General features: G+C 38.9%; 1 protein-coding gene and 1 pseudogene across 18 annotated transcripts in view; one reads left to right on the forward strand and one right to left on the reverse strand.

The window, feature by feature from the left end:
* Positions 1-24,696, reverse strand: part of Fam135a (family with sequence similarity 135, member A) — an 89,727-nt gene that overhangs the window by 52,698 nt on the left and 12,333 nt on the right. For 13 of the 18 annotated variants that reach the window (NM_026604.4, XM_006496234.3, XM_030242594.1 and 10 more), the window contains 3 exons: positions 23,065-23,156; positions 21,956-22,071; positions 4,444-4,523 (listed from right to left, as the gene is read on the reverse strand). In NM_026604.4, the coding sequence (NP_080880.4) occupies positions 4,444-4,523; positions 21,956-22,032 (157 nt within the window). In that variant the 5' untranslated portion in view covers positions 22,033-22,071; positions 23,065-23,156. The remainder of the gene's footprint in view (positions 1-4,443; positions 4,524-21,955; positions 22,072-23,064; positions 23,157-24,696) is intronic. The other 5 variants (XM_006496232.4, XM_006496229.3, XM_017322275.2 and 2 more) reach the window with 1 other exon arrangement.
* Positions 8,462-9,352, forward strand: Gm30756 (annotated as a pseudogene).

The raw sequence follows: 24,696 nt of genomic DNA on the forward strand, positions 1-24,696 counted from the left end.
ATAATAAACAGTGGTCAAGACAGTCAGCTTGAGTAACCATCACTCAACTCCACTCCCGTGTCATTCTTTCTATACTATCCTGTCATTTGCAAAACGGCTTAGGAACAGGTCAACACATGCATGTGTTCAAACTATTGGTCTCAATCAGAAACAGCTTTTCAACATGTGAGAAGAAATGTCTCCGTGAGGCCAATAACCACACTTATGTTTTTTAGTTTATTAATACTGGATTAAGTACTAAAATTTATCTATAATAGGCATTTCATATTTATTTTTGAACAAGTTACACCTAACTTCTTAATTTCGTGACCTATTTTTATTTTTGTTCAAGTGACCATTTACAGTTTGCTGCTCAGCACTTCTCTAGCGCATGCAGGAATGTACTTTTCGACACTTCAGATGCAGACGCTTAGTGCTTACATTAATCCACATCTCAATACTAATCATTATCTACAGCTTTACCGCTGGCTATACACAGCTTTGATATCACTTGTAAGCAGGTGATCTTCTATTCAGCTCTGCCTTATTGTTTCTAGCATGGCAAAGTAAAGGATAGCAGCATAAGCAGCAGCCTGCCTGGCTTCTGCGTTCACAGATAGACAGGCAAGGAGCTTCACTTTTGCCTTGACAGAATGAAACTGTTTAAATGAGAGCAAAGAATTGGAAGTTTGAAATGCTAAGCCAACTTAAAGGCTTCATAATTCAAAGTTTATTGAAAGATAAAAATCTGATAATAAATTTTTTACTCAAGGCTGTTGAGATTATTCAGTTACCAATAACAGTAAATAATTTAAGACATGGTATGAATTGCCTCCAGTTACTTCCTTAAACTATCCTTATTTTTAAAGCACTGTTCTTTAATGGGTTTGATACCTGGTTGTTATAATGGAATGTTATTTCTGAGAAAAAAGTGAGATTTCTCAGGGGTCTCTGAATTCTAGTACCTCCATCATTATTATTTGAGAGTGGCATGTGAATCAGCAGCTAAACCATATCTATGTCTGCATGTCTAACCATCTACCCACTCAATTAGATCAGCATTCAAACAACTAGACCTGCATTATTTTCCTCTAGAAATTTAAGCTTGCTCTTCTCTCGTGCTGGATACCTACTTCAATTTAATAAACCCATGGCCTCTTATGCAGTAAGAAACAAAACAAAACAAAACCTGAACACTGTTAACAGTTTTCAACCTATAATTACAAACAAAAGCACATGTATCTACATGTGAATCAGGAAGAAGTTGTAAGGTAGAAGGAATAGAACATTTGAAAAAGGAAGTAAGAATGCATTCTAGAACTAACTGATCTTTTGGCTATTTGTCTTCATTTAGACAAACTGTCTATCAGAGGAGCTGGGGAAATTGCTCACTTTCTTACTGCCATGAAACGTAGCTTCTGCTCCAATTTTCAGGACATAAATTGCTCTCAAAGGTCCAGAAGGGTTGAATGGCACACTGCTTCCATCATTCCTAATTACTAGATCCTAGGACCCCTGACAAGATCCATAATTCTGATTTACTGTCAATCAAGAGACCATTACTATTTTTGATTAGGGAAAGAAAAAAGTACTCTTGGCAGGAATATGAATGAAACACACACACACACACACACACACACACAGAGAGGAATATAATAAAGTAGCAGTCAGCGAGTCACTCAAAGCTTACGAGAAGAGGAAAGAGAATCAAGAGCCACTGCTGAATCACCTGGTAATTAATTTCTCATTCTCCCTCTAGTCCCCAGCTTACTGTCAGGAAGTAAAAGTAGAGAAATACTTGATAAAGTTTAGGTCAAGATTACTTATAGAAAAAGTTATAACTATCATAATGCAATTTTCAACAAAACACATAAATCAGATGCGATACACTGACATTCGCTTCTATCTTCTAGATCATTCTAAATATATGTTTGCTTTCAAATAACAGCTCTCCACTTGTTATTGGCTCTACTGTCTTATTAACTCTGGCTCTGTAATCTTTTAGAATCATTCTTTAATACTAAGATGACTACAATTTCTGGTCCTTCCAAGTAATTGTTTAGAACCTAAGAAAACTAAGGTAGAAGCCATTCTCTGAATTACTAAAAAGTTTTTATTTTTATTTTTTTTTTTAATTTTTTTTTTGGTTTTCCGAGACAGGGTTTCTCTGTGTAGTCCTGGCTGTCCTGGAACTCACTTTGTAGACCAGGCTGGCCTCGAACTCAGAAATCCGCCTGTCTCTGCCTCCCAAATGCTGGGATTAAAGGAGTGCGCCACTACGCCCAGCTAAAGTTTTTAATTTTAACAGAAGTTTTTATCTCTTAGATATGTGTGCCTCCCCTATATATCTAGCATAAACAAAAAGCTATTTCCACTGCACACAGTAAGACTATGTAATGAACAGAACAAATTTATTCTTTCTAGAACATTCCATTCTGGCCTTTCACACAGTCATTTGCTAGGAATCTACAACTTACCTAGTTTTGTATACATTCTATCATTTCCTCAACTCTCTTTCTAGAATTCTTATCTCTCCCCTTACCCACAATTTGAATTTTCTGGATTAACTAAATGATCCTATACCTAAACATCTAAAAAGCAATGTTTTTTAAATTAATTCCAAATTAAAATGTCCAAAATACAAAAACGTTAGCTTCAGCATAAATTAATTCAGTCTTAAAAGAAAACAAAAAAACCCTTCATATCCTTGTGAGAAAAACATCAACTGTAAAAAACATTCACAATTTTCAGCTAGACAGTGGTAGCACACATCTTTAATCCCCAGAACTGAGGAGGCAGAGGCAGGTGGATCTCTGAGTTACAGAGTGAGTTCCAGAACAGCCACGGCTACACAGAGAAACACTGTCTCAAAAAACCAAAACCAAAACAAAATGATTTTTATATGTAAATATTATATTGATATATAATATATTAATATAATTATGTTATATATCAATATATCAATATAAACAATATAGAAATATATTGTTTACATATATTAATATATAGTATATTATTGTTACTATATCTATTAACATATTATGCTGACATTTTTAGATTACATTAGTGTTTGAGATTATTAGTACTCTATTTATATCATTTTTATCCCATATACTCCCCCCAATTTGTCCTGTGTTCCCCCAACTCCCTCTGAATTTCATAATTTCTTCTTCAATTATTATTGTGATTGATACATTACACACACACACATATATAAATACGAAATTTGGCCTAGTTTTCTCCAAATTTCATTACTATAAAGTAATTCTATTTAAGAAATTCAATACTAAAAAGCAGTTAACTTAGTGTTTCTGAATTTACATAAACTATATTGACATCTGCAAAAGTATTTCATAAACCAAAGTCTGAGGATTTTGTAAACTCGAGAGATAAACAGTAAAACCATCCCCCTGCTGGATTTTGGGGCGTGCAGAGAGGAGCACCAAGTCTGTTTTGAAATTGCTGGTGCTTTACGACCGTTGTTTCTTGACATTTTGGTTGTGAGCCCAGTTTTTAACAGCTGAACCATCTCTCCAGCCCCCTCTCTGTTTCTTGAGGGTGGACTTACAAAAAGGCTTTATTTCAACAGTAAGTATATATGTGAGATACATGCTAGGCTAACAATTCTAATTTTTAGTAAATTTCTTTAAATATCAAAAATGGTCTGTTTGTGCTCAGCCTAAATTTAGGCTTAGTGTGTTATTATTTTTATAACTTTGAAAACTATAATATCAGGTTTATATGACAAATGTTTAGAATTTCTTACTAACCATCTTGCTTCCCTATATTTTTGGTTATGAGCCTAGCCTTGAACGGCTGAGCCATCTCTCCAGCCCCCATCTCACTTCCTAACTATATGGAATAAAAACACATACAAGTTGAGTATTTCTTATCCAGAATGCTTGGGATTAGAAATGCTTAGGTTTTTAATCTTTTTGAGACTGTGGAATATCCAGACATATACACAGTACTTATACATTGTACCTTCTGGCTTATATGTGGATATAATGATGTCTGGGGCTGAGACTCAAGACTAAAGGCAAAATTTTATGTTTCTTATACATGAAGGATGGAGATAATTTTATACAGCAATTTTATTGGACTTCTATAGCTGGGCATGGCAACATGCAGTTGTAATCCCAGTATTCAAGAAGCTGAGTCACAAGAATGCAGAATTCAAAAGCATATTGTAAAATTTTATCATATAACAGTCTGGTAATTTTTAAGTCAAATATGTACAGACTTTGTTGACTGCATACTCTTTTAAACCTCAACTTATATGACCCATTTTCCATGTGTCTCTAAGAAACCAAATTAAGCCCGTTTGACTGATTTCTTAAAAGGGAAATTATAGCAATCCTATTTGCTAACTCATGCTTATAGTAAAAAGAGTCAAGCAATGTTATCACTGACCAGCATGCTACTTCACATTCTTATTTTAACTTGAGAATGTTTTTGGCTTACCTGTTGCGTGTAACAAACTGGCTTCTACTCGGTGGGGAATTCTTGCTGGTATTTTCATCGATGCGCGTATTTGGTAAAAACTAAAAGCACAATAAATAGGTTATTTTAAAATATATGTTCCCGTCTCTACATTTTGTATCTATTAAAATAAAATTCTGGCCCAATTCTACCAGTTCCCTGTAACATTTCCCATATCCACCTATGAAATATTACATCCACAGCATGAAACCAAGAGAGAGATTTGGCACATGTACAGAAGAACAATAGAGACATAAACAAATATACACCGTAGCTTTACTGTATAGCAGTGACTGTGATACTAACCTATGGAATTATTAAGTCCTCTAAGAACTTCAGCATGTAATTTACTTTTCTCTAAAAGATAATGAAACTGGGCTGGCAAACTGCTGCCACTCCTGATTTCATAACTTAAGTTCAATTTTTACAACTTTCATTGAAGGACAGAACTGACACACACACACACACACACACACACACACACACGTAAAAAAAATCAAAGAAAAGAAAATGTTTCTGATTGTGAGTTTGAGAAAGACATCAGATAATAGCTTTTTAAAACTGGTTTTACACATGCCTTCAATTCTAGTACACGGAAATCAGAAAGCTGGGGCAGAAAGATTTTAAGTTTGAAGCCAGCTGTGCTGTATAAGGCCCTGTCTTAGAAAAACAAACACTAAAACCCCTCATATGATAAGCTAGAGGGTGTAGGAAGCCGCCCTCACATTCGCCGTTACAAGATGGCGCTGACATCCTGTGTTCTAAGTGGTAAACAAATAATCTGCGCATGTGCCAAGGGTAGTTCTCCACCCCATGTGCTCTGCCTTCCCCGTGACGACAACTCGGCCGATGGGTTGCAGCCAATCAGGGAGTGACACGTCCTAGGCGGAGGATAATTCTCCTTAAAAGGGACGGGGTTTCGCCATTCTCTCTCTTGCACTCTTGCGCTCTTGCACTCTGGCTCCTAAAGATGTAGGCAATAGAGCACTATGTAGACATCTTGGGGAGAAAAGAAATGAACACCGTGGTGCAGCTGTGAGCCCAGAAAGGATGAGTGATGACCTGTGGGAGATGGAATTAGCTACAACCCAGAAGGAACAGAGGCCCTCACAGAGCTCCTTCCACCTGTCCCTAACAGTCACTGGCAACTGACACTTGCTGGGAGAGGGGAGTATCGGTTTCCACTGGGGATGAAACCCCTGACAGGTTGCCCGTGTTCTAATGGAATAGAAGCAAATATACAGTTTGGCCTTAGGAATACACTGCGAGCACCGAGTGGACTCAGTAGATTAAAAATCAAAAAAGACAGCACATGAAGTTGAGAGAGAGAGAGAGTGTGTGTTAGTGGGAGAGGTAGAGGAGGAGTTAGAGAGGGAGGAGATGGACTGATCAAGGCATGCTGCTCACATGCATGAAATAAATCAATTTAAAATCTAATTAATTAAAATAGGTATTTGGTTCATTGTTTAAGAATTCAATTGTTTTCAAGGTAGGAGCGAGCTACTTTATACATTTTTACTTTCTTGTTTCAAGACATTTTATCAGTCACTATAATTATTTTAAATTAGATAAAAGTTATAAAATAAAAATTTTTTACTAATACAAGATTTCCCAAAGTGAGGCAAACCTTAAAACACAAGGATAAGGTTGGCACAGACCTGCAATCCCAGCACTCACGATGCAGAAGCAGAGAGGCAAAGGCAGAGGGGCAGAGGAGCAGAGAGGCAGAGGGGCAGCGGGGCAGAGGGGCAGAGGCAGAGGGGCAGAGGCAGAGGGGCAGGGGCAGAGGGCCAGAGGGGCAGAGGCAGAGGGGCAGAGGCAGAGGCAGAGGCAGGTAGATTTCTGTGAGTTCGAGGCCAGCTTAGTCTACTAGTGAGTTTCATTAAAGCCAAGAGCTAACCTTTCCTTCCCCTTCCTTTCCTCCAAAACACAAAACAGAGAAAAGAAAAGGCAGGGACACTGAAGGTGACAATACTGGGATCATGCTCTCAGTGACCATAGAAAACAAAAATAAAAAAGACAGCACATGAAGTTGAGAAAGTATGTTAGTGGGAGAGGTAGAGGAGGATGTGTATAAATGGCATGCAGAAGGGAGCAAGCAGGTAGTCAAATCACAGGGGCAGAATTAATCACAGTGAACAGAAGTGTAAAGTGCCCTCAATGGACATAGCAAACTCCATGGAGGCAGAGTAGTACGACTAATAAGATTATACAGTCTGCTGGCAAGCAAAGGTAGCTAAGAGTTAAAACCCAAACAGGAGAAACCTTCAAACCAAAGAGCAAAGTCTTCGAGGGGCTCTTCAACCTCCCATGAGAACAACATGGCTCAATATTAAGCGAAATACTGTAATTTTAAAGCATAAGTTTATGACACAAAAGCTTATTAGGACTAAACAAATACAAGGTGATATTTCATTTTAAACCACTGAAGTAGTACTATTTGTTAAGTGTCTAACCATAATTTTGTATTTGACAACTTACACAAAAAATGAGCATTGAATATATAGAACACAAAACCCCCCACAAGTCTAAAATACATAATTACCCCCCTCCACACACACACCATATAATGACAATTATCAAAAGGAACAGGGTTGGTAAGGCTGTGGAGCAGAAGACCCATGGCTGGTGGGAACACACACTAGAACAGCCATCATGAAGATCAATCAATACAGCAGCTACTCAAAAACTAAAACAGCATGGTCCTATGGATCCAGGAACTGAAACTCCTGTGATCCCCACATTGTAGTATTACTTGCAACAGTTAAGAAGAAGCTAGCTAGCTATCCATGGATGACATAAGAAAATGGCGGGCATACAATGAAATGTAGACAGTGCTTAAAGGGGAAATGCTGTCATGTGAAGTAACATAAACGAACCGCAAAGGTGCTTTGCTATGTGAAATAATCCATGCAAAGCAACTTAGTCACATGTGAAATCTAAAATAGTTGAACCTATGACAGTAGTGTGCAGAATGCTAGCAGAGACCTGAGAGGTCGAAAGGGTGTGGGTGTGGGTGTGTGTGAGTGGGGGTGATGGGTCAAGGGAGGGTTCTGGGAAGTGGAGTGTTGGTCAAAGAATAAAAAACTTCAATTACAAAAGAAAATTAAATCTCCATGAGCTTGCATAGGATGGTAACCACATTTAATAATAATGTATTGCATATTTCAAAATGTCAAATATTCTTACCACACACAAAGAGATAACTCGTGAAGCAACGACTAAGCTCACACTACTAACCTAAATGGCTCCAAAATCTACATCAAAACTGTATCCTATAAAATACAATGGCTATCATTTTCCTAAAACTATGAAAATGTTCAAATTAGAATATATTAGGGATATTGGATAGCTGTAAAGGATGGGATATTACACACATATTCTTCATCAAGGACGAATGAACTTCAAGGCCTGGTAATACATATCTCTTGAATTGTGGGCCACACACCCTGTTGTGACTAACTCTTTCTGTGCTAAGAAAAAGCAGCCATGGATGCAGTGAACCAGTGAACCAATCGATAGGTCTAGATTAGGCCCAGGACTACAGTTTCCTGCCCTGCTTATCTAGTCCCCTAATTAGCAGTATGGTACACTGTAATAGCATTTAACCTAGCACTATATAAAATATTACCTTAGTTAGCAAATATGGATTGAGGGGTTTTTTTCATATTTGGATTTTTTTTGGTAGTGACTACAATAATCACCAGAAAAGTAGAGATTAATAGGGAAGAAAAAAGTTAAGTAAAATACTGTTAGAAAAGCCAATTCCAAGTGTGTCCTATGAATAATGTGAAAAGACTGTGTGTGAAGCCAACATGAAATGAGGGGTGCCCCATAAGCACAACAGAGAAAACTGAGGGAGGAGAAAAGACTGGGAGGTGGCTGTGGTGGGCTGAGAGCACAGAGAGTGAGCCAGCAGTGCAAGGACAACACTACAAATCAGCTGACAGCTGGTAAAGAAGGTGCTTGAATTTTGTGACTGGTGCCTGTGGAATCTGTGATGGAAATGATGGCCGGCTGTGGTGAAATTGATCACTCAATAAATATGCTTCCTACCAATAAGAAGGCAAATGAGTCCTGTTCCAATACTGCACCTTCTCTGACAGTTCCCGAATGTGCCTCTGTCTACAAACACGTGTCCACACTGTCAGTCTGCCCGGTAAGCATGCTTTCTGTTATCTGTGTGTAAAGGGTGCTTCATGGCTTGGGAAGCGATGTGCTCTTTGTCAACAAGAGAGTCCTGAGGATTTTCTTGACAATTTTTGTTGTCACCAGAAGAACTTAAGGCTGTAAGCAGAGGAAAGGGTGAATATGCCTGGTGTTATGAAGGAAGGAACGGGTGGTGGCAGTATGATGAGCGCACCAGTCGGGAGCTAGAAGATGCTTTTTCCAAAGGAAAAAAGAACACGGAAATGTTAATTGCTGGATTTCTGTATGTTGCTGATCTTGAAAACATGGTTCAATATAGGAGAAATGAACATGGACGTCGCAGGAAGATTAAGCGAGATATAATACATATACCAAAGAAGGGAGTAGCTGGACTTAGGCTGGACTGTGACACCAATACCATAAATCTAGCAAGAGAGAGTTCTGCTGATGGTGGACAGTGGATCAGCACAGACTGGAGCTTCTGTTCAGCTTGCAGTGCCATCTTCTACAAGGCCCCCGACATCAGTTGATGGTCAGTTAACTAGTCCTGTAACAGCATCCCCTGATGCAGGCATTTCTTTGGAAGACTCTTGCTCATTTACAACTCATTGGAGACAGCATAGCTGAAAGGAGTTATAGAGGTGAAGGAGAAGAAGATCATGAATCGCCATCTTTTGGCAGAGTACCAGATACCTCCGTTGAAGAAACAGAATCAGATGCCAGCAGTAACTGGCAAGGTTAAACCAAGGGTAAATTTCTGCCCACGTAACATTACACTCATCCTTAGTAGTGCATTGTGGGAGTTGGGGGGGAAGGGATACGGGAAAGACAGACCTGAAATTAAAATGTCTAACATGTCTCTGCTCAAATTTATTTAATGTGAGGAACTGGGGTATTGATAGTTGAGAGCTGTTCAGTATAACACAGTTTTCTTGACATCTGTTTACTTTATAGTGTATTTTTTAAGTTTTTAGTTCTTTTGGCTAGTGTGCCCCTGTGCATTAATGGTCCTCATCTGACTCCTGCACTACCTTATTTTTTCTGCATGGATTGGTATAAATTCTTCAATAAAATTTGGCACCTGTGAGATATTGGATATCATTATGAGCAGGAAGCTTGATGTGACTTTGGGATTTTAAAACAGATGATTAACAACTATAGTTGGAGCTAATACGTTTCAGAAGCTGTAACACACTTCATGGTGTTCCCTTCCATAAGACTTGCTGTCTTGTCCTTGTACTTGGAGGTTTCTCTTAGTCTGCATTTTTCTTTTTTATTAAAAAAACTTTATAATTTAATAAACACTAGAGTATATCAGAAAAAAAAAAAGAGAAAAATGAGGCAGCATCATTAAAAATGCTAAGGAACCTGTGAGGTCACCCTGCCACTGAAGAAAATCTGACTGTAACGCAAAGGGACCAGGGCACAGGACAATATCCTGAAAGCTACTGGACAGGAGGAACAAAACCTATGCCCTACACAGACTGCACTGCACAGCAGCCAAATAGCTAATGAAGTAATAGCTTGCCAATTAGAGAAATGCCACTGTTCTGAAACTCGTCGTAAAATAATCACCCTGGGCAAAGACCTTCAAAGGACACCACTGATTAGGTTATAGAAAGCTTTATAAAGGTTCACCAGACAGTTAATATTGGAAATCAATCTTGTCACAAAAAGAAATAGCCAGACACTGTACGTTCTGTAATGTATCCAAAAGGACACAGCACCACTTGAGTGTTCTTCTAAAAACTACTGAGTGTAAGCCTTTAGATTATGTCACTGATTCTAGCTTTAAAAAAAATTAGCTATATAATCAGATGTAAGCTGTGAATATTAATTTAATCTAGTGGTTAAAAGAATGCTGTATTTCTACAATATTTTTCTTAAACTCTAAACAGAATCGTGTGAGGTAAAAGTGGTTAAAACAGGGAACAGGTGGCAGTGATGACTCAGTGGCTTAAGCTGGCTTGCTTCTGAGCCTGATGGCCTGAACTTGAGAGCTAGAGCCCATAGGTGGAGAGAGACCTGCCCCTGCAGGTTGTCCTCTGACCTCTGTGTGCATGCTGGAGCACATGTGTTCTACATGCAGGTGGACACACACATACCACATCATAAAAATATCACTAAAGAAAAAAAAAGGAGAAAAAAGAAAAAAAAAACAAAGAAGAAAAAGAAAAAAAAGACAAAAAAAGAAAAAGAAAATAAATATAAAAAACAAAAAATATCACTAAAGAAAGCATATATGGCATTAAAAATGTTATCACATTTCTCTCTCCTCTCTCTCTCTCTCTCTCTCTCTCTCTCTCTCTCTCTCTGTGTGTGTGTGTGTGTGTGTGTGTGTGTGTGTGTGTAGGTGTGTTCATGCTCCTCTGACCAATTCTAAGTGCTAAGAGAGCTCTTTGAATGGCTTCTTTCTCTCTTTGGATCCTTGCCACTGCATGATAACAAGACGTAGGATAAAAATCTGTAAAGAAAGCTGTGTCTGCCAAGTTGAGGCTATTCCGCATCAGCTAGTACTCAGCCAAGCTGTCAGCTGACTGGATTGATGAATGAACCCAGCAAAGATCAGGCAAGCTAAAAGAGCTCAACAGAACTATTTAGCTAGTACAGCTTTAGGAGCAGAAATACATGTTGATGCAATGCTATTATAAGCTCTGTGCTTGCTATTAGCTGGTTATACATATATTACCATAGCAATAAATAAAAAATGCACAAATCAATACTTAGGATTGGTACTTGCTATAACAAAATTTTAAAACACAATGACTTTATGAACAATGTAAATATTAATTATAAGAAGTAGAAAAATAATAAAGAAATTGCAGATTAGAAAAATAGTAACTCGTTAATGGGATGATTAAAATGTTATTTATAAGAACTTAGGAAGAAATTAAACAATGTCCTAAGAAACTTTTGGAGATGAAAAAGCAATCCTAAATGGTTTCTACTAGCTAAGCACTGTAAGATGGAACAGGAGAGAAAAAGCTAAAGAAATAATTAGTCACTTTACATCAGGATCCAGGGACCTCAGAGGAACTAGGACTTGGGACTTGGAAAATAAAAATACTTTGTTTCTGATCTAAAAGATATTTGATATAAGATGAATCAAAGATTATATTAAAAATGTTAAGTGTATTCTGTTGCTGATGCTCAAATCTATGGTTCCAGATTTCTTTCCTAGGGTTTCTATCTCCAGTGTTGCCTCACTTTGAGTTTTCTTTATTGTTTCTACTTCCCTTTTTAGTTCTAGTATGGTTTTGTTCATTTCCATCACCTGTTTGTATGTTTTTTCCTCTTTTTCTGTAAGGACTTCTACCTGTTTGATTGTGTTTTCCTGTTTTTCTTTAAGGACTTGTAACTCTTTAGCAGTGTTCTCCTGTATTTCTTTAAGTGATTTATTAAAGTCCTTCTTGATGTCCTCTACCATCATCATGAGATATGCTTTTAAATCTAGGTCTAGGTTTTCGGGTGTGTTGGAGTGCCCTGGACTGGGCGAAGTGGGAGTGCTGGGTTCTGATGATGGTGAGTGGTCTTGGTTCCTGTTAGTAGGATTCCTACGTTTACTTTTCGCCATCTGGTAATCTCTGGAGTTAGTAGTTATAGTTGACTCTGTTTAGAGATTGTTCTTCTGGTGATTCTGTTACCTTATCTCAGCAGACCTGGGAGACAGATTCTCTCCTCTGAGTTTCAGTGCTCAGAGCACTCTCTGCTGGCAAGCTCTCTTACAGGGAAGGTGCGCAGATATCTTGTTTTTGGACCTCCTCCTGGTCGAAGAAGAAGGCCCAAACCAGGGCCTCTCTCAGAAGCTGTGTTGCTTTGGCAGTTCCCAGGAGCTGTCAGCTTCTGTGGTGCAGACTCTCACCTGTGCAGACTAAAATCCTAAGTTCCAGGGAGTCCTGGAACCAAGATGGCGACCGCTGCTGCTGAGGCTGAGGCCGCCTCCCGAGCCAGGCGGACACCTGTCCTCTGGTCCGGACGGTGGCCGGTTGTCTGCGGCCCGCCAAGAGTGCTGCCTCAGCGGCTCTGTGCTTCTGCCCGTCCCAGAAGCTGTCCGGTTCTCTGGCGCACCCTCTAACCTGTTCAGACTAATTTCCTAAGTTCTGCTGAGTCCCGGAACCAAGATGGTGACCGCTGCTGAGGCTGAGGCCGTCTCCCAAGCCAGGCGGACACCTGTCCTCTGGTCCGGGTGGTGGCCGGTTGTCTGCGGCCCGCCCAGGCTGCTGCCTCAGCGGCTCTGTGCTTCTGCCCATCCCAGAAGCTGTCCGGTTCTCTGGCGCACCCTCTAACCTGTTCAGACTAATTTCCTAGGTCCCGCGGAGTCCCGGAACCCAGATGGCGACCCCTGCTGCTCAGGTGCAGAAGATTCCATAGAGAACATCGGCACAACAATCAAAGAAAATGGAAAATGCAAAAAGATCCTAACTCAAAATATCCAGGAAATCCAGGACACAATGAGAAGACCAAACCTACGGATAATAGGAGTGGATGAGAATGAAGATTTTCAACTCAAAGGACCAGCAAACATCTTCAACAAAATTATTGAAGAAAACTTCCCAAATATAAAGAAAGAGATACCTATGAACATACAAGAAGCCTACAGAACTCCAAATAGACTGGACCAGAAAAGAAATTCCTCCCGACACATAATAATCAGAACAACAAATGCACTAAATAAAGATAGAATACTAAAAGCAGTAAGGGAAAAAGGTCAAGTAACATACAAAGGCAAGCCTATCAGAATTACACCAGATTTTTCACCAGAGACTATGAAAGCCAGAAGAGCCTGGACAGATGTTATACAGACACTAAGAGAACACAAATTCCAGCCCAGGCTACTATACCCAGCCAAACTCTCAATTACCATAGATGGAGAAACCAAAGTATTCCACGACAAAACCAAATTCACACATTATCTCTCCACGAATCCAGCCCTTCAAAGGTTAATAACAGAAAAAAACCAATACAAGAACGGGAACAATGCCCTAGAAAAAACAAGAAGGTAATCCCTCAACAAACCTAAAAGAAGACAGCCACAAGAACAGAATGCCAACTTTAACAACAAAAATAACAGGAAGCAACAATTACTTTTCCTTAATATCTCTTAACATCAATGGTCTCAACTCCCCAATAAAAAGACATAGACTAACAAACTGGCTACACAAACAAGACCCAACATTTTGCTGTTTACAGGAGACACATCTCAGAGAAAAAGATAGACACTACCTCAGAATAAAAGGCTGGAAAACAATTTTCCAAGCAAATGGTATGAAGAAACAAGCTGGAGTAGCCATCCTAATATCTGATAAGATTGACTTCCAACCCAAAGTCATCAAAAAAGACAAGGAGGGGCACTTTGTTCTCATCAAAGGTAAAATCCTCCAAGAGGAACTCTCAATTCTGAATATCTATGCGCCAAATACAAGGGCAGCCACATTCATTAAAGAAACTTTAGTGAAGCTCAAAGCACACATTGCACCTCACATAATAATAGTGGGAGACTTCAACACACCACTTTCACCAATGGACAGATCATGGAAACAGAAACTAAACAGGGACACACTGAAACTAACAGAAGTGATGAAACAAATGGATCTGACAGATATCTACAGAACATTTTATCCTAAAACAAAAGGATATACCTTCTTCTCAGCACCTCATGGTACCTTCTCCAAAATTGACCACATAATAGGTCACAAAACAGGCCTCAACAGATTCAAAAATATTGAAATTGTCCCATGTATCCTATCAGATCACCATGCACTAAGGCTGATCTTCAATAACAAAAAAAATAACAGAAAGCCAACACTCACGTGGAAACTGAACAACACTCTTCTCAATGATACCTTGGTCAAGGAAGGAATAAAGAAAGAAATTAAAGACTTTTTAGAGTTTAATGAAAATGAAGCCACAACGTACCCAAACCTTTGGGACACAATGAAAGCATTTCTAAGAGGGAAACTCATAGCTCTGAGTGCCTCCATGAAGAAACGGGAGAGAGCACATACTAGCAGCTTGACAACACATCTAAAAGCTCTAGAAAAAAAGGAAGCAAATTCACCCAAGAGGAGTAGACGGCAGGAAATAATCAAACTCAGGGGTGAAATCAACCAAGTGGAAACAAGAAGAACTATTCAAAGAATTAACCAAATGAGGAGTTGGTTCTTTGAGAAAATCAACAAGATAGATAAACCCTTAGCTAGACTCACTAGAGGGCACAGAGACAAAATCCTAATTAACAAAATCAGAACTGAAAAGGGAGACATAACAACAGATCCTGAAGAAATCCAAAACACCATCAGATCCTTCTACAAAAGGCTATACTCAACAAAACTGGAAAACCTGGACAAAATGGACAAATTTCTGGACAGATACCAGGTACCAAAGTTGAATCAGGATCAAGTTGACCTTCTAAACAGTCCCATATCCCCTAAAGAAATAGAAGCAGTTATAAATAGTCTCCCAGCCAAAAAAAGCCCAGGACCAGACGGGTTTAGTGCAGAGTTCTATCAGACCTTCAAAGAAGATCTAATTCCAGTTCTGCACAAACTTTTTCACAAGGTAGAAGTAGAAAGTACTCTACCCAACTCATTTTATGAAGCCACTATTACTCTGATACCTAAACCACAGAAAGATCCAACAAAGATAGAGAACTTCAGACCAATTTCTCTTATGAATATCGATGCAAAAATCCTCAATAAAATTCTTGCTAACCGAATCCAAGAACACATTAAAGCAATCATCCATCCTGACCAAGTAGGTTTTATTCCAGGAATGCAGGGATGGTTTAATATACGAAAATCCATCAATGTAATCCACTATATAAACAAACTCAAAGACAAAAACCACATGATCATCTCGTTGGATGCAGAAAAAGCATTTGACAAGATCCAACACCCATTCATGATAAAAGTTCTGGAAAGATCAGGAATTCAAGGCCCATACCTAAACATGATAAAAGCAATCTACAGCAAACCAGTAGCCAACATCAAAGTAAATGGAGAGAAGCTGGAAGCAATCCCACTAAAATCAGGGACTAGACAAGGCTGCCCACTTTCTCCCTACCTTTTCAACATAGTACTTGAAGTATTAGCCAGAGCAATTCGACAACAAAAGGAGATCAAGGGGATACAAATTGGAAAGGAGGAAGTCAAAATATCACTTTTTGCAGATGATATGATAGTATATATAAGTGACCCTAAAAATTCCACCAGAGAACTCCTAAACCTGATAAACAGCTTCGGTGAAGTAGCTGGATATAAAATTAACTCAAACAAGTCAATGGCCTTTCTCTACACAAAGAATAAACAGGCTGAGAAAGAAATTAGGGAAACAACACCCTTCTCAATAGTCACAAATAATATAAAATATCTCGGCGTGACTCTAACTAAGGAAGTGAAAGATCTGTATGATAAGAACTTCAAGTCTCTGAAGAAAGAAATTAAAGAAGATCTCAGAAGATGGAAAGATCTCCCATGCTCATGGATTGGCAGGATCAATATTGTAAAAATGGCTATCTTGCCAAAAGCAATCTACAGATTCAATGCAATCCCCATCAAAATTCCAACTCAATTCTTCAATGAATTAGAAGGAGCAATTTGCAAATTCATCTGGAATAACAAAAAACCTAGGATAGCAAAAACTCTTCTCAAGGATAAAAGAACCTCTGGTGGAATCACCATGCCTGACCTAAAGCTTTACTACAGAACAATTGTGGTAAAAACTGCATGGTACTGGTATAGAGACAGACAAGTAGACCAATGGAATAGAATTGAAGACCCAGAAATGAACCCACACACCTATGGTCACTTGATCTTCGACAAGGGAGCTAAAACCATCCAGTGGAAGAAAGACAGCATTTTCAACAAATGGTGCTGGCACAACTGGTTGTTATCATGTAGAAGAATGCGAATCGATCCATACTTATCTCCTTGTACTAAGGTCAAATCTAAATGGATCAAAGAACTTCACATAAAACCAGAGACACTGAAACTTATAGAGGAGAAAGTGGGGAAAAGCCTTGAAGATATGGGCACAGGGGAAAAATTCCTGAACAGAACAGCAATGGCTTGTGCTGTAAGATCGAGAATTGACAAATGGGACCTAATGAAACTCCAAAGTTTCTGCAAGGCAAAAGACACCGTCAATAAGACAAAGAGACCACCAACAGATTGGGAAAGGATCTTTACCTATCCTAAATCAGATAGGGGACTAATATCCAACATATATAAAGAACTCAAGAAGGTGGACTTCAGAAAATCAAACAACCCCATTAAAAAATGGGGCTCAGAACTGAACAAAGAATTCTCACCTGAGGAATACCGAATGGCAGAGAAGCACCTGAAAAAATGTTCAACATCCTTAATCATCAGGGAAATGCAAATCAAAACAACCCTGAGATTCCACCTCACACCAGTCAGAATGTCTAAGATCAAAAATTCAGGTGACAGCAGATGCTGGCGTGGATGTGGAGAAAGAGGAACACTCCTCCATTGTTGGTGGGATTGCAGGCTTGTACAACCACTCTGGCAATCCGTCTGGCGTTTCCTCAGAAAATTGGACATAGTACTACCGGAGGATCCAGCAATACCTCTCCTGGGCATATATCCAGAAGATGCCCCAACTGGTAAGAAGGACACATGCTCCACTATGTTCATAGCAGCCTTATTTATAATAGCCAGAAGCTGGAAAGAACCCAGATGCCCCTCAACAGAGGAATGGATACAGAAAATGTGGTACATCTACACAATGGAGTACTACTCAGCTATTAAAAAGAATGAATTTATGAAATTCCTAGCCAAATGGATGGACCTGGAGGGCATCATCTTGAGTGAGGTAACACATTCACAAAGGAACTCACACAATATGTACTCACTGATAAGTGGATATTAGCCCAAAACCTAGGATACCCAAGATATAAGATACAATTTCCTAAACACATGAAACTCAAGAAAAATGAAGACTGAAGTGTGGACACTATGCCCCTCCTTAGAAGTGGGAACAAAACACCCTTGGAAGGAGTTACAGAGACAAAGTTTGGAGCTGAGATGAAAGGATGGACCATGTAGAGACTGCCTTATCCAGGGATCCACCCCATAATCAGCATCCAAACGCTGACACCATTGCATACACTAGCAAGATTTTATCGAAAGGACCCAGATGTAGCTGTCTCTTGTGAGACTATGCCGGGGCCTAGCAAACACAGAAGTGGATGCCCACAGTCAGCTAATGGATGGATCACAGGGCTCCCAATGGAGGAGCTAGAGAAAGTACCCAAGGAGCTAAAGGGATCTGCAACCCTATAGTTGGATCAACATTATGAACTAACCAGTACCCCGGAGCTCTTGACTCTAGCTGCATATGTATCAAAAGATGGCCTAATCGGCCATCACTGGAAAGAGAGGCCCATTGGACACGTAAACTTTATATGCCCCAGAACAGGGGAACGCCAGGGCCAAAAAGGGGGAGTGGGCGGGTAGGGGATTGGGGGTGGGTGGGTATGGGGGACTTTTGGTATAGCATTGGAAATGTAAATGAGCTAAATACCTAATAAAAAATGGAAAGAAAAAAAAATTGACAAAAAAAAATGTTAAGTGTACATTTTTCTTCAAAATTCACTGAAAGAATTAAGGTAGGCTGTACGTGGGCATTCTTAGATTGACAAAATGCTTTTTAGGAAGTTTAGTTCTGTGCTTGGGCAAAGAACTCTGATGCCCAAGTGGTAATGATTACATCTACAGAGCAAGCATGTTTCAAAAACAATTACAGGTATGAGCTTTTAAAGTGTGGACTAGGCCATGGCTGTTTCAGATATAAATGTGCCTAGCCTATATGTTGAGTCTAAAAAGCCAGCAGCCTGGATTCCTGGCTGTGTTCTGTAACTTTCTTAACCAGCAGACTACACTGGATGAAACAGCATGCCAATTCAAGGTGCCTTGTATTGTGGGTAAATTATTTTTGAGTTCTGTTGTCCGAGTCAAGATAGGCTAGCCAACTAATGAATGAGGCTACATGAAATATACTGGAGGAAAGAAAAACATTAACAGGCTATTTTCATTTTTTAAAAAAACAACATAGCAAAATTAAGCCAAACCCTCTGAAAAACAAACTCCTTAAACCTAGAAACTCTCTTACTATTATTAGTTATTGAGCCCCCACCACTTTAAGATAAGCTAGACCTAGACTTGGTGCAGAGGATGTGAGCTACATACAAAGAGACAAAGAGGATAAATTCTATACAAAGTTACTTGTAGCCCTCACTTCAGTCACATTCAGCACAACTCTGCCACCCTAATTCCACCCTCCCTTTGCCTTTGGACAAACAACTCTATCACCCTGAAAAGGTGTGGATCTTAAACCTACATTCTAAGAGTTTTTCTTCAAAAAAACCCGGGGACCTGGCTAGACTAGTAATAGATCCAGTTACTTTTGACCCCATTTGGTTCCCTACTTCTTTTGGAATCCAGGAGGTGAGTCAGCAGGTTATGGAGCCAGCAGTGGACAGCATAGCACAATGCACACACAGCCCTTCAGTTAACACATGAGCATTCTGTAGATGCCTCCGAAAGGCTTGCTGTGCTAATTTATTTTTCCTTTGAAAAGTGTTTCCTGTGTAGTGCAGGCTAGCCTGAAACAGTTACGTAACGCAGAGTAGCCTTTTGTGCTGGTTTCCCAAGTGCTAGGAATTGCATACATGAACCACCACTCTAGGCTATATACTTCCATTCCTTCCATGCAACCATCCGTGTTACCATATGTGGTGGTTTGCATGAGGATGGCCTCCATAGACTCATATGTTTGAAATCTCAGTCCTCAGTGGTCGAATCGTTTGGACAGATTAGGAGGTATGGCCTCACTGCAGGAGGTATGTTACTGGGGAAGGCTTTGAGGTTTCAAAAGACTGGGAGCAATTCCTAGAGTGTGTACTTCCCCCTCTCTTTGCCTCCAAACTGAGGATCAAGATGTGTGCTCAGCTGTTTCTGCCATCATGCCTTTGCGCTATTACCAACAGACTCTGGTTCTCTGAAACTATAAGGCCCAAGTTAAACGGTTTCTTTTATAATGGCATTTATTAATGGCATTTTTTCAAAGCAACAGAATAACTAACATACCACATTAACATGTGTTTGTAGTAATAATGATAATAATTCTATTCTCACTGGGAAATGACACACTGCAGCAGAATTTTCTCTTAATTAATTTAAATATTACTGCAACCAGAAGCCTATGATTGGACAGGGAAAGGAAGGCAGAGCAAAGAGTTTCAGGGACAGAGACAGGGAGGGGGAGAGAAGGGAGGAAGATGGAGGAAGAGAAAGACAATCCAGATTCCGAGTGGCTTTAAATAGACACAGGCAGCTATGAGTATCTTATAAGGAATGGATAATTACAGGACAGTATGTCTTATCTAGGTGGACAATTTATATCATTATCAACTGGCTCTGAAATTATTGTGTGGGCATCTTGTGAATTGAGAATTTATTGATATATAAATCTGACTTAGAATTATAAGCTTCTAGAGTTTTTATTTACTGGGTTAAGGAGATTTTTGACAACTAGCCTCAGGGGTGGATGGCTGGGAAGGTACAGGTGGCTCTGAGGCACGGAACTAGAGCTAGGAAAACCACCTCCTGGGGCTAGCCTCCATGGCTGGAGCAGAGTACATAGCACAGCTTGGTGCCATTTTTAAATATTTCCCACAACAACTCACCGAATCCTAAACCTACACTATCAACTCATCTCAGACACTAAAGGCTATCAGAAACACAGCTCTGCCTTTCCATCACCTTTCTTCTAGAGTTCTAAACACCCTCTAAAAATAACATATTCATGTGGTGGTACATACCTGTCATAATCCCAGCACTTGGGAGACTGATGAACAAGAACTGTTATGAATTTAAGGTCAGCCAGGACTACGTAGCAAGATCCTATCTCAAAAATTACAAAATAGCTGAATAAATAATATATTCACATTTCTAAGACTTGGCTCTTTCATTTCATCCTTTGCCTATTTTAAGTCTTATCTGAATTTTAATCCTATCTCTGATGTAAGATAAACAGACAGGATAAAAGGAAGGGACACAAACAGAGGAAGAAATCCCTTACCCTAAGATCTAGTTAGCTTTTCCTGCTAAAGTCAAGAAACTTCTGTATAAAGTCAAAATTGCCATAGAGATAATGCCAGTTTTCCTAAGACCTTTCAAGTAAAAATGCTCAAAACAAACAAGCTAGAGAGATGGCTCATGGTTAAGAGGAGGTAGTGCTCTTGCAGAGGACCCAAGTTCAGTGCCCAGGTCTTATGTCAGGTAGCCCAGAACCACCAGCAACTTCAGCTCCAGGGGATCTGAACCCATCTTCTGACCTTTATAGCACAGACACAGACACAGACACAGACACAGACACACACACACACACACACACACAAATCTTCAACAACAACAACAACAACAACAACAACCATGATTACGTAGGGCGAAGGTCTTGGTAACACTGAAGCCCACCATTTTAGCATTTCTCTAATGCCACTGAACCTAAGGCTCCTTGAAAACCACCTTAAATTTCATTTACAAACGGAAATTCTTTAAGACAATAAAAAGTAAATGAGCTCATTTAATTTGCCTTCATTTGTAAGTTAAATTTTAAGCCTTGCTTAGTCCTTAAACCATGTTGTCCATTCCCTGCTTCCCACATGTAACTGAGACACAGACCTAACGGCACTGAAATGAGACTCTCTCTTGAGAAGCTCACATACAGGTCTTGGATACGGACTGCAATTTTCATTAACAATTCTTTGTTTCTCTTAAATGCTCACTCTTGAGAGTTTAGTCTTCCTTGCCTTAATAAGCTTTATCCTGACTCACCATGAAATACTTTTCTGCAAAGCATCAAGGAGCTGCCTTCTCTTAACGGAGACCTTTAAGTGGGGAAGGAAATTCCTCTGGCTACATGGCAGAATTGGGCTGTTTTCCTATTGCTGCTAATATCACTGTAATGACTTTATTAACAGAAAAATGTCCTCCTTGATTTCTTTTGAATCTTTGTTATACATGCTTTATATTTCTACTTAGCTATTTCTTTGTAAATAACTTTCCTCCATTATATAATATGCCTATAAACTATAAAAATGAGATAATACATTTTCATTAACGCACCCCCTCAATGATCAATACAAAATCTCAAATACATATTAAATATATTCAACATTATCACTAAACCTATGTGCATAATCTCCAAATATCTAGCTATATGAAATTACTTAGACTATAATCACCTAAATATAGCTCTCTTTTTTTTTCACATATATGCTGGAATAAAAACTATAATTAAATTCTTACTATAAAATGCATACCCTCTTTGGAATAAATCCACGTTGTAGAACTTGTTTAGCTCCACGGAGAATTCTACCATTGCTTGAACTTCAGTCATTTTTAATTTATACCCAGAGGGCAAATCTGGTAACAGCACCTTAGTTAAAAGGGGGAGAGATCATGAGAAACACAACAGAAATGCCAACTTAAAAGCCTAGCTTAGCTTAATCCAACCAAGCAGGACCAGAATCCAGAGATACCAACCAGCAGTGCTACTTTTACCACAAGATGTGTTGGTTATAAAGCTTTTCTAACATTTCTTCCCCTATGCCATCCATATGATAACCCATGAATGGATATTTTTGTTAAATGAAGAAAATATTTTTTAAAGAACAAAGCACTTTTGAATTAAAAAAAAATTCCTCTCATAAAAACCTAAGGCATTAATTTTCATGGAAGTTAAAATAAAAGGTGCACAAACAAGTGAAAATTAAAACATTCACATACGCATTGAAAAATAGTTCCGTGTGTGTGTGTGTGTGTGTGTGTGTGTGTGTGTGTATAAAACTGGTGTCAGTGGTTTCTATTTTCACTACTTAGACAGATAACAAACATCCATACCAAGAGCACATATTTGGAAGAGCAAGTTAGAGACGACAATTGCTTGGAGATAATGCTCACTGATTTCTGGTATCTCTGCACCTCTTACTAAGGCAAGGACTCTAACAGTTGCCTTTGTCCCAGGCTATCTCTTCATGGGCATCTGAAAAGCCAGCACCAGTGCCTCACACTAGAGCTAAGAAGAGACCTGCTACTATTCTACACAATAAGCCTTCCCACACAGGAAACAGGTGGGTGGACTGTCCACCATCAAAGTTCCAGGATTCTTTAGCTCAGGTTCCTCTCCTCTTCTATACTTTGTTGCTATGTGATGTCACCTGGCCCGACTGCTCTGAGTAGAACCCATCTTTGTCTCTGACTGTTAAGTCCAATGTCTCCTGCCAACATTATGGCACCATAGCAAGCAACTCATTCATTAGCCAGCACAGTAAAATCTCTCAGCCTTCACGGCTCTCGAAAAACTTGCCAAAATTCAGCCAGTATTCTAACCTATGATGAAGTGAGTGCAAAGGAAATGCCATATGCTTACCTCTGCTGATCAGATCTTCATTTTACATTATTAAATAATGAACCTTGTATTTCCAGTTACTGATTCTTGTTGTTAAAAATATATTGTGCCCCCTATGAGAAAGAAACAATAAAATAAAACCACAGATACAAAATCTATCTTTAAAATACCCATATTTCATTACTTAATGTTCACAATTTACACACAGGACTTACACCCTCCTCCAGGCTTAGGAATACATTATAACTTCATCATTAACTATTCTGTATTTCCATTAAGGATTCACAAATGTAGACAACACAGTCCACAGAGCACTTTCTTAGTTCAGTGGTTCAGAAACACTTCTCAATGAACACCTAAAACATTGGAGACCTTCATAATTTTTAAGATAGAGAACTTTTCATTTAAAATAACTAGTGAGTTTTGAAATTTCATGTATTTCATACAGACATGTATACATAAAATATACTATTTAAAATAATGACAAAACATTGCCCGGCTATGCTATATAGTTTTTCTTTTTCTTTTCTTTCTTTTTTTGTTTTTTTTTGTTTGTTTGTTTGTTTGTCATTTTGTTTGTTTGAGACAGGGTTTCTCTCTGTAGCCCTGGCTGTCCTGGAACTCACTCTGTAGACCAGGCTGGCCTTGAACTCAGAAATCTGCCTGCCTTTTCTCCCAAGTGCTAGGATCAAAGATGTGCGCCACCACTGCCCGGCATACAGTTTTTCTTACAGTTCAAATATTTAGATGAAAAAACTTCTGACTTGAATGTAATTGTGTTAGGTTTCAAAAACATTAAAATGAGGACCACGTTCACTGTTTTTCTTAATGATGATGTAGACTGTGCCAAGTCTACTACTTTAGTCACCTCATCAATTATAATAAGGATTAATATAGATCACATCAATGTACCTTTAGATAAGAGACTCCCCATTTCATAGAAATGAGATCAGTTCAAGGTACCAGTGGGCTCAGTAATCACAAGAAAAGCAGGAAGCACATATAGTATAGTACAAAGGTACGATAAGTCTTTAGGACTTCAGTCCCAAGATGATGTCTTCCTTTCCTTCAAAGAATAGATGGTACTCATCTCACAGCAAACAGTAATAAGCCTACTACAGGGACAAGATATAAATTCTCATCTTTCATTTTGGGGTCCCAATTCTTACATAAAGAATTGGGAAGTAGGTACAGTTTTAGTAGAACCTTAAAACATGAATTAATAATTACCAGAAGTAGGGTACATTTGCAACAAAATCTTAAGATACATGACATTAGCTTACATACCAAGCAACAAAGACACATACTACAAAATACTGATAAAGTTTCTTAAACAAAGCTAACAACTGATAAAAAGTCTACCTCCAGAACTAAGTATCCCTCTAAATGCAGAGCCCCAGAAAAGTAGCTGAAAAGAATCACAACATGGTTGTGTTGGTGGCTCTCTTTGGCTACTTGTAAGCAAAGATGGAAGGAAATAAATTGGCAGAAACTGAGGACTTGCACTCAAATACTCCAATATAGCAAGCAAATCAGAATTCCTTTCTCAAAGGAAGTCTAAAGATTCTTGACATAACAAGTTAACATTAGCTAAGGGTGTTGACATCCTACAAATTGCCTGTTTTTACATATGGTTTAAAAACAATGGCCACT

The sequence above is a fragment of the Mus musculus genome, chromosome 1 (assembly GCF_000001635.26).
Source record: "Mus musculus strain C57BL/6J chromosome 1, GRCm38.p6 C57BL/6J".
Lineage (NCBI taxonomy): Eukaryota > Metazoa > Chordata > Mammalia > Rodentia > Muridae > Mus > Mus musculus.